This window comes from Perca flavescens, chromosome 21 (genome assembly GCF_004354835.1).
Source record: "Perca flavescens isolate YP-PL-M2 chromosome 21, PFLA_1.0, whole genome shotgun sequence".
NCBI classification, from domain to species: Eukaryota; Metazoa; Chordata; class Actinopteri; order Perciformes; family Percidae; genus Perca; species Perca flavescens.
The window spans coordinates 17,361,581-17,371,038 of NC_041351.1; the positions used below are offsets into that span (position 1 = coordinate 17,361,581).

Consider the following 9,458-nt stretch of genomic DNA (forward strand, 5'->3'; position numbering starts at 1 on the left):
AGAAATGAATGCCTAAACTAAAAAATAATTCAAAACCAATTAGGCCTACTTTTGTTTTTATTTGTCTTTCAGTATCTTACTATAGGCCTGTGTTTAATTCATGTCATCAAATTAATTTATATGTGAAATAAAGTACCTGATCGCAAAATAAACAAACAATAAACAAACAAAAAACATTATATACAATTGAAAATATTTGAAATTTATTTGAAAATGGTGGCGCATATTCACACATATTTTTGCTTTTTGTCTGTTATTTTGTCTTTTGTGTTTGCCTTTAAATATGAAAAAGAGTCTACAGCCATGAGATAGGCTATAGTTCACCATCTTTGCCACAATCATGCTAACACGCCAAACTAACTTTAACCTGCTGGTGGGGCTAGATATAAAGTCATTGGCTCACTAGAGTCTTTTGGGTTCATCTTCGGTTCAATATGCATGACTGGTCAAAATTTCATAGCAATGAATTTGATAGTTGTTGAGATATTTCAGTCTGGACCAAAGTGGTGGACCAACCAACTGACCAACATTGTCATCCATAGACCCACACCAACCAAATGGTTTAGAGGCAAAACAATTACACATTTTGAAAATCCTTTCCCTCAGTCAAAGTAACTTCTATGTGCTTCTACATAATGCATATTAAGTAAACATTAACCTTGTGTGCTCCCATCATTGTAAACCTGTGCCTGGGTAAAGCTCATGTAACAGCTTTCTTCATTACAGTGATCTAAGGACATGATGGCAGTAAATAAATATCCTCTTTAGTTCTCTTTTGTTTCGTTTTAATGTGCACACATGCATGCAAACAAACAAACGCAATCACACACAATACACATACAGCTCCTGCACAAACAAACGGTACATTTAGTCTTTGATAAGTTAATTCATTTTGCAGAATTAGCCTACTCAAACCAAAGTAGGTTAGAATATTAAGGTCTTAACAAATTTTATATTTATAAAATACTCGGGAACAGATTATATCTGACATTAACTCAGAATCAGTGACAACATATAATAATAATAATAATAATAATTGTTTGTTTTTTTGGAAGATTTGAAAAGTAACTTTCTGTGATAAATAAGTTTAGGACATTGTATATTAGACAGGGGAAAGTCACTCTGTAACTTCAACATAATTTGCTGGGTAGAAGCCCTCCTTCCCTTCGCTCAGGACTCCTCGACACCAGCCCTGGTCGTCCTCCTCCTCCACCTTCAGGAACACTTCACCTGTTACCACAGAAAAAAAAAAGTCTGTTCATCAACATAAAAAAAAAATTGATTTAATGAAGAGTAAGTTGTGTGTCATGAAACACAGAGTACGTCAGTAAGTTTACTTTACTACCAACCAATCTTATGGGAGTTTTCTAACTCACCACCTTACTTATTATTTGACACTTTGACTGTTCTATAGTTTAACTAAAGCAGCACAATGCACGTTAAAGCCATTGCAAAAAATGCCATAAAATGTTGTTCCTATTACATCCTCACAAACTCTTCTAAAATACAAAGCCTGTGCAATTTTCCAACTTTTTATTTTTGTATAAGTTAGGAATTGTACATTATCTGTTAGTTTGAAAAATATCTTCTGTTTTTGTTGGCCTTGGTTGACTGTGATGGTTGCTGTTTGCTAAGCTCACCTCAGCTTGACTCAGTTGCCCAGAAGTCTGGTTACAAAACTTACAGAAGCCTTGCAAATGGTTCTTTCATGTTTTTGTACTATCTGTTAAGATTGTAATGCTTTATCAACCAGAATAAGAAGAGATACATGCAATTTCAAAATATCTCTCTTTAAAGGGTAACTACTGTTTTTTTCAACCATGACCCTATTTTCCTATGTTTTTGTGTCTAAGTGACTGATGCGAACAACAATCTTTGACAAGCTACAATGTAAGTTAATAGGGCAACATTGATGTCAATGTTTTGATTTGATTCAATGACCTACTTTGTCGGATCAAGCCTTTCATTCACCATAAAAGAACTCATCTTAACCCAGTAAGTTTACAAGAGAGACTTGCAGTCACTCTGAGAGTCCTGGCATCCCGTTGTCCTCGCACTCGTCCATGCTTCCTGTTTCTGCTTTGTCGCCTGCCGCTGAAAAAAATAGAGTGGTGCGCGACCTCTAGTCTCGCACTCAAAATCCTGGCGCGCCAGCGAGATCTACGTCATTTTGACGTTACATTGACGCACGACAGGTCGGCTGCGGCGACTGTAAAAAGGCCTTAACTGTCTGACAACATTGTGGAAAGGATTTCTAAGGTGGTCGACCTTTCTGTTAAAGAGTAAGATCGTTTTTTTAAAACATAAAAACATCCGCAAAATTACGTTTGCTAAACCCACCAGACTACATGTAAATAAACAGTAATTTTAGCATCGTAAAATACACTTTTTGTGGGTCGTCTTTCCACTTTTCCAACTATCACAACTCTAGTTTTGATTGAAATAAACACATAGTTTACCGATTTACGAAAATATGTTGGCTCTATACACGCTAAAATAATTGCTTTTTTAAATGGAGTCTGGTGGGTTTGCGCTAGCGACTTCAGAGCTGTTTCTGGTTAAACAGAAAGGTATCAAAGATGTTTTAAAGGTATATCTCTGAAGGGATCCTTTCCATAATGTTGTCAGACACTTTTATTTATTAATCTGAGCCTGTCAGTGGCAAAACAAGCACTTTTGTGAAGGTAAATACAAGCTGGACAATTGCTCTATTAACTTACATTGTAGCTTGTTTCGCCCCTGCTGACTGCAGCGATCGTAATACTGGACAAATGTCAAAGATTGTTGTTCCCATCATTCAGTTAGATACAAACACATAGGAAAATAGGATGCAGGTTGAAAAAAACGGTAATTACCCTTTAAGCAAGTTTTGTCTTCGCAGGATGTGAATAATATTTTAGCCACAAAACTAAAGTTTAGAGCTGTTTAATTGTACGCTCTGTACTTAACTAGCTATATGAATTAAACATCTATTTCCACACTTTGATAAAACCACAGCACTATCATACAGCTTACAGATAAAGATAAAACTTCATAAAGAGTTGGCCTTTAAACATTATATTTGAACTTTAATACCCAGAAATAATATAATGTAACATCAGCCCGTCCGGCATCATTTCAGAGAGATGGGATGCATTTCTTGTCTTCCCACTCAGATTTATACTGATACAAAGGTTGTAATAATGTATAAAACTCTTACCTATTGTAGCTTTCAAACATTGAGAATAACACTTCTGTCTATATCATTTGAGCGTTGTCATATCACACTTTATGTGTCACCTGCTTTAAAGGACAGCTCATCGCCCTCCTCTCCCACGTAGTCGTACAAAGCTCGCACCTTCACACCCCCAATCATCACACTAACAGGAGAAGACGTGGATGTTTGAACAGTCAGAAAAAAACATAAATATGACTTGGAATAAAAATTTACATTGTTCTTTATTTAAAAAAAAAATAGTTATCATAGTTTGAAAGCACTTCACTGGGAAACTTACGGTTGGCCCTCTTTTCTTTTCTGGTCTCTCTTCTTTCTATTTAGTTTTTTTACTGGTGGGACCCATTCCTGATGGAAGAGTGTAGTGAAGTTTGTGTTCAAATATATCAACATTTTGGTCAAGTAAAACAGCTATATATACATTAATATTCCCACAAAAAAGGTCTTGTTTATGTGAGTTTGAGATACTGTGTGAGACCATTAATTTCTTTAACTGAGGTTAGAACAAAAAAACACTAATACATCAAGGTTTGCACACAAAAACATCATTTTTCATATTCATTTGAGAAGATATTGCCACCTTTAGTCATGATGGTTCTAATGTAAGACTCCAAAAAAGTAGTCTTTTGTTCTGCTAAACACTGTAAAAACGTATTGTACTTTTATACAGTATTTATTCTAATTTGGTCGTCCTGGGAGTGCATGTACTGTATTTTTCCCCTCTGTATATTGTGAGTGAAACTTTGTAACATACTTCAATTTTTGGCCAGTCGGTGGGCATGCCAGGACCATGATTGTTCTTCCACCATTTAAGATCATCTTGCTCACTGATGGACATCAGAGTGTTGTGGAGCTCACTGTAGACCACCTTCACACTGACACAAGGACACAGTAAATACACAGAAACACTTGCTCTGCATTAACCCCTCACAAACTATACTCACACCCAGTCTTCTGATGGTTGCTCACCTCTCATTGTTGGTGATGTCAAGATGTCGGTGGATGGAGAGGAAAGTCTGCTTCAGAAAGCTGATCCTCTTCCTCTCCTCCTCCTGTGACAGTTCAAAAATGGCTTCCATCTCCTCCATGTAGCGAGGTGTGTAGGACGTCACGTCCTCCAGCATTTTCTCGTAGCGGTCTCTACTCTGCAGGCAAAAGGAAAAAACAAAAGTTGCTCCGTGAGGATTCAGAACATCTACTGTGTTTCTTTAATGGAGGACAATCTAAAATCTATAAATCATCTGGTGCTTTTTGCCGTTCCCATGCTGGGCTCCATAAACACGGAGCAGTGTAACAATAACACATCTCCATACAAGGGAAATGCTTGGAACAGAAGTTTAAGGCTGGGGCTCGTACTAAGAGTTGATAGTGAATCACTGCATGCAGCAGGCAAACAACATTTTCCTGGAATGCAACATGTTTAACTGTGTGGCATGTCATGAATCAGGGGATGTGAATTTAAATGTAGCCCTTATTCAACACGCATGACTTAGCCTATCTGGAATGAATTGGTGCAGTGTGTTGACATCCCTCTTCACCTTTTCTTTCTCCTCTGTGATCTTCTCTCTGGCCTCCGTGATTTTCTGCTTTTTCTCTGGACTCATCTCAGTGTTTCCATTTGCTTGTTTCTCTTTGTCGAGGGCTATTTGCTCCCTCTGACAGGACTTGTGATATGCAACTCGGGCCTTCTCCAGCTGTTGAATACACATTTGCACACATGCATGGGGTTTTATTTAAAGGAAAAGTTTGACATTTTGGGGAAATTTGCTTATTAGCTTTCTTGTCGAGAGTTAAATGTGAAGCTGTGGCTAGGAGATGGTTAGCTTAACTTAACACAAAGACTGGAAACAGCTAGCCTGGCTCTGTACAAAGTTAAAATGTACATATGCCTACCAGCACCTCTAAACTCAGTAATCAAAATGTGATATCTTATTTGTTTGTATGTTCATTTGTTGGACATTCGTGCGGAAGTCCTGACAACTCATTTAAAGTCACACTTTCTGAATATTAAATACATTCACAGTATTTAGCACCTCAACTTGCTTTATAAACAAAAAAGACATGGAAATCTCACTTTTATAATATGGGACAGTTAAAGTTGCAAAGTTTAGATTTAAGGTTTTGGTCAATTTAGTTTGTTTTAATTGATTGCTAAAATGTATTTTTTTCGTGGCTAGAAAAGTGTATGCATAACTAAAAGGAACAGTTTGACATTTTGGGACATACATTCAATACAGTTCGTTAGCTTAGCTTGACAGGGGGCTTATGTGGTGGACTATTTCTTGGACAAGAAATAGTCCGGCACTAAACACCCATAAAACCACAAAGTGTCAATTTACACTTTTGCTTTTGTATGGATTAAACAAACAAGATACAACGTGTTAATTAGTAAGCTTTTGAGGTGCTGGTAGGGAAGAGCCAGTGACTGAAAAAAAGGGCAGAGCCAGACTAGCTGTTTATGCTAAGTGTAGCTAACTGTCTCCTGGCTATAGCTTCATATTAACCGTAAAGACTTGAGAGTGATAATGATCTTCTCATCTAACCCTTGGCAAGAAAGCAAAAAAAATATTTTCTATTTCTATTTATGTATTTTCCAAAATGTCGAACTATTACTTTAAAGCATACTTAAAAACGGTTGTTGTTGTTCTTGTGCATTTTAAGACCTTTGAAATAATAGTTTGACAAAAAACAATTTTTTTTTAATCTGTGCTTCAAGGTTCACTTGCTAGCTTTTTTCTGAGCTTTTAACCACATCTTGTGGTTTTCATCAGTAGATGGAGTTGCTAATTAAGGCAGTTCACAAACTCCATTTGCTAATATATACAATGAAAGCTATTTAAAAAAGCTTGCAAGTGGAAAAAAAAGAGGAGTAAAGAGTTGGTGTCGAACTTCCATTACTACATATGACCACCATGACAAGCATATGAAGACACACACCTTCATCGTCTTTTTAGACCAGGGTTTCTGCGCACGAGAAAAACTTGTGTTGTTGTCGTGACTCTCCCTGAACCCACAGAAGAGTTTCTTTGGAAATATCTCCTTCTGCCAGGTCTTCACCCGGGTCCCTTCCTCCGCCATGAGCGACTGGGAGATAGAGGAGTGGAGGGCGGACAAACGCTCGGTGGAGGTGAAGAAACATTGCCACGCTCTCATGAGCGAGCCATAAAGTGGCCCTGGGCAAGGAGAAAAAAAAGACAGACTGAGGAATGAAATAACACAGAGCACAGAGGTGAGTCATGGAACCAATAGCGAAATAATGACCCTCATTTGTAAAGTTTCAAGCACAGATGCAGCCATTTAATAAGAATCAAGAGGTAATTTTAACTTCATGACAGCTGAGATGATCAAAAAAGGCCTGGGAATGCATGCTCTTGGTTTTTAGGCTCCCCATAATGCAGCTTCCCATACTTACGAGAATCCACTATAGTCTTCCACTTGCTGCTCCACTGGCTGAGCTGCTGGGCGTACTGTTTTTCTACTTTTGCTCTCTCCATGAAGCAGGCCACAATGTCGTTGCAGGCCTGGAAGGACTGTTCAGTTCGGTGCACTGTACGCACATAATTCCCCGGCTGGAAGGAGGAAAGATGATGATATGTAAGAATAACAGGCCTGTAGAACTCAAGATGTCCATTCATAAACACACATTATTACTCTTTTGGATTAACTAGCTATGCCTAGGGTTGTAGTTTACTTAGATTTGATCATAAATATAATCCTCACCATCCAGAAGCTCTGTTTCTTGGCATCCTGAGCTGGCTCTTTGGGAAGACTCGCCATTATTGGGAACGTGTCTGTCTCAGAAAGCAAGAGATAGCTGTTTGTGTTATATGAGAGACTTGCTCGACTGGTTGGGATGCAAAACGAGCAGGGAAAGAGAGCTTTTATTGGCAGACAGGTGACATTGATTATCATGCAACAGGTTGGACGTCTACAGAATGTAATGTGCATACAGCAGGCTGACTTCCTCATGAACAGAGCCATTCCCCCTTCATGGCAGGCAAGTCTGATAGGAAATAATTGGCGGTTGAGACCTTGCAGTGTGTGTGTGTGTGTGTGTGTGTGTTGCTGAGCGTATTGCCATAACAACTTTGACGATTCTGACGAGGTGTTATTTACACTGTACAGTGCTTGGATACATCCAAGAAGCCCCCTGCGTGAGGGGAGGGGGGGTCATGCAGTGGCAGACTGGAATCCACAGGGGTGGGATCTGCCAGTAGGAATAGAACAGCTGCTCAGGCATTCTTCCTGTTGCCTTCCCAAAATAAACAGCAGGGAAAGGTCATCTTTCCCTTTGCTCTGACTAATACAAGGCCCTATTAGAACCAACTGTGTCTCCCATTCGATTTGGAGATCATGACCACAAGTGCAAGATTTCTGCTCTGGCAAACAAACAAGAATGCAGGATTTAAAAGGAATAACGTGTCCAGATAGCAGACATTTTTGCACAGCATGTAAAGCAAAGCACAAGTGGCACATACATTGGAGGGAGATTGAACAAAACAAGGGAGATGCATGCACAAACAAGCAAAAGATGCAGGCACATTCGGGCCTATTTCTGTCTTGGTAACACGTTGCCACATTGCTGGCTGAGTAATAAGAAAGTGACTAACCACACCTCATCACAAGACTGAGCATGACGGAGAGTCAGGCTCATCTAGGACTTTCTTTTCCTCAGCTTGCTGGTGTTAATGCGTATATTGTCATGTTATTTCATCATATTTTATTCATTATGAGCTCCTGCAAGTGGAAACATGGTGTGGAGTTCATGAAGGCTCAACTTAGATTTCACTTTATTGACTTTCTCTGATTCTGTTCTTGCTCATGCAGAGGAAAGGAAGATGTTTGAAACTCAATAGCTCATGCTCTCATTTTATCACACAGAAACATTCATATCAAAGCATTTCAATGCTAAAAAAAACTCCATCCAGAAGTCAAAAAGAATCAAGAAGTGGCAACAGAGCAGTCATGCCTGGGAGCACTTACATTTCTCTCTGAATCACCAGTGATTACTCAAGTGACCACTTGTTACTGTAGTTCAAGGGCTGCTGAGGATTTTCTCTCCATTTCTATGTCCGTCTCCCCCTTTCCGAGTGTGCCTCTCCTCCTCTAACACATGCTTCTCTCCCTCTCTCCTCTCTCACTGACCCAATTTTCCCTTTGCACTTAAAGTTACACACACGTTGATCTGAAAGTGGGCGTGAGACACAGAGACAATACAAGCAAAAAAATAAACAAATCAGAGCGTTTGCATGGTAATCACTCTGCTGATAATTGGCTTCAGGACAAACAAAAGAAGGAGGAAGAAACTTACCTTTCTTGCTTTCCTCCCCCGTCAGCTGTGGTATTCTAGTCCACAGTCATGAACTCTTCCTGCTCTTTTCCCTACTTTAACCCCATCCTTTGCTTCTTTAACTCCCGGCTTTACTCCCTATTAGGCTGTTCAGCTCTTTGACTAGCACCCTCTCACTTTCTCTCAACAAAAACAGCTGGAAGAATCCCCCTCCTTCTCTCTCTCTCTCTCCATGCCTGTCCCTCCCTCTGTTTCTCTCAATATGGTGCTAATGAGATGTTGAACCTTCATTTTGAACATTTGCTTGTCACAGAAACGTGTCAGTGTGGCACAGAGTCATGTGAGCTTATTAGTGAGTGTGTGTGACAGCAGGGGGAGTGTGGGTGTCCCATGAACTGCCACATTAGCCCTGTGCCCCTTTGTGACCTGCCTTTCTCTCTGGTCAGGCCTAGAAAAAAAGCTTGTCAAAGGGAGAACAGTATGCAGCATGTTCACTCGTTTACTTATTGTGGGATTTTTACTCTTTTGGATATTTGCCAGAAGTTAACAGAGTTACAGTTTACTTACTGCTGTCTATATCTGGTATATATATATCTCAGTCGTTTTGCGATAAATGCAACCAGGGTATGTGGTCCTTTAGGCTCTATGATGACAGACATTGGAACAAGTTGCCTTTACATGTTAAAATTAAATAAATGGCCAATTGGTTTGTTTGATGTCTCAAGGACCGCAATAAAAATAAGTGTCATCCAAGATGGTTTGTAGTTACAGCATGTGCTATTTAATGTCTTCCTTCCAACAATATCAACTAACCTAAACTTTAGATTTGGTTCATGCACTGAACACTTCTTTCCCACACACCCACACAGTGACTTGCACATGGCTTGGACTAATGCAGTTATCTATCTATCTATATCTATACGTTTATTGAATCACCATGCACCTATATATTAT

The 9,458-nt window shown here is 39.2% G+C and overlaps 1 protein-coding gene across 2 annotated transcripts; it reads right to left on the reverse strand.

Annotated features, from left to right (window-relative positions):
• Positions 1-181: 181 nt before the first annotated feature.
• Positions 182-8,754, reverse strand: LOC114548358 (protein kinase C and casein kinase substrate in neurons protein 3). Of its 2 annotated transcripts, XM_028568256.1 has the most exons (11): positions 8,526-8,753; positions 8,198-8,399; positions 6,935-7,005; positions 6,627-6,783; positions 6,152-6,387; positions 4,753-4,908; positions 4,184-4,359; positions 3,969-4,089; positions 3,495-3,562; positions 3,280-3,359; positions 182-1,230 (listed from the first exon to the last, which is right to left on the reverse strand). In XM_028568256.1, the coding sequence occupies exons 3-11, from the start codon at positions 6,989-6,991 to the stop codon at positions 1,118-1,120; spliced, it is 1,164 nt and encodes a 387-aa protein (XP_028424057.1). In that variant the 5' UTR covers positions 6,992-7,005; positions 8,198-8,399; positions 8,526-8,753; the 3' UTR covers positions 182-1,117. The 2 variants fall into 2 exon arrangements, with proteins under 2 accessions (XP_028424057.1, XP_028424058.1); XM_028568257.1 differs by lacking the exon at positions 8,198-8,399 and having other exon boundaries at positions 8,526-8,754.
• Positions 8,755-9,458: the final 704 nt, after the last annotated feature.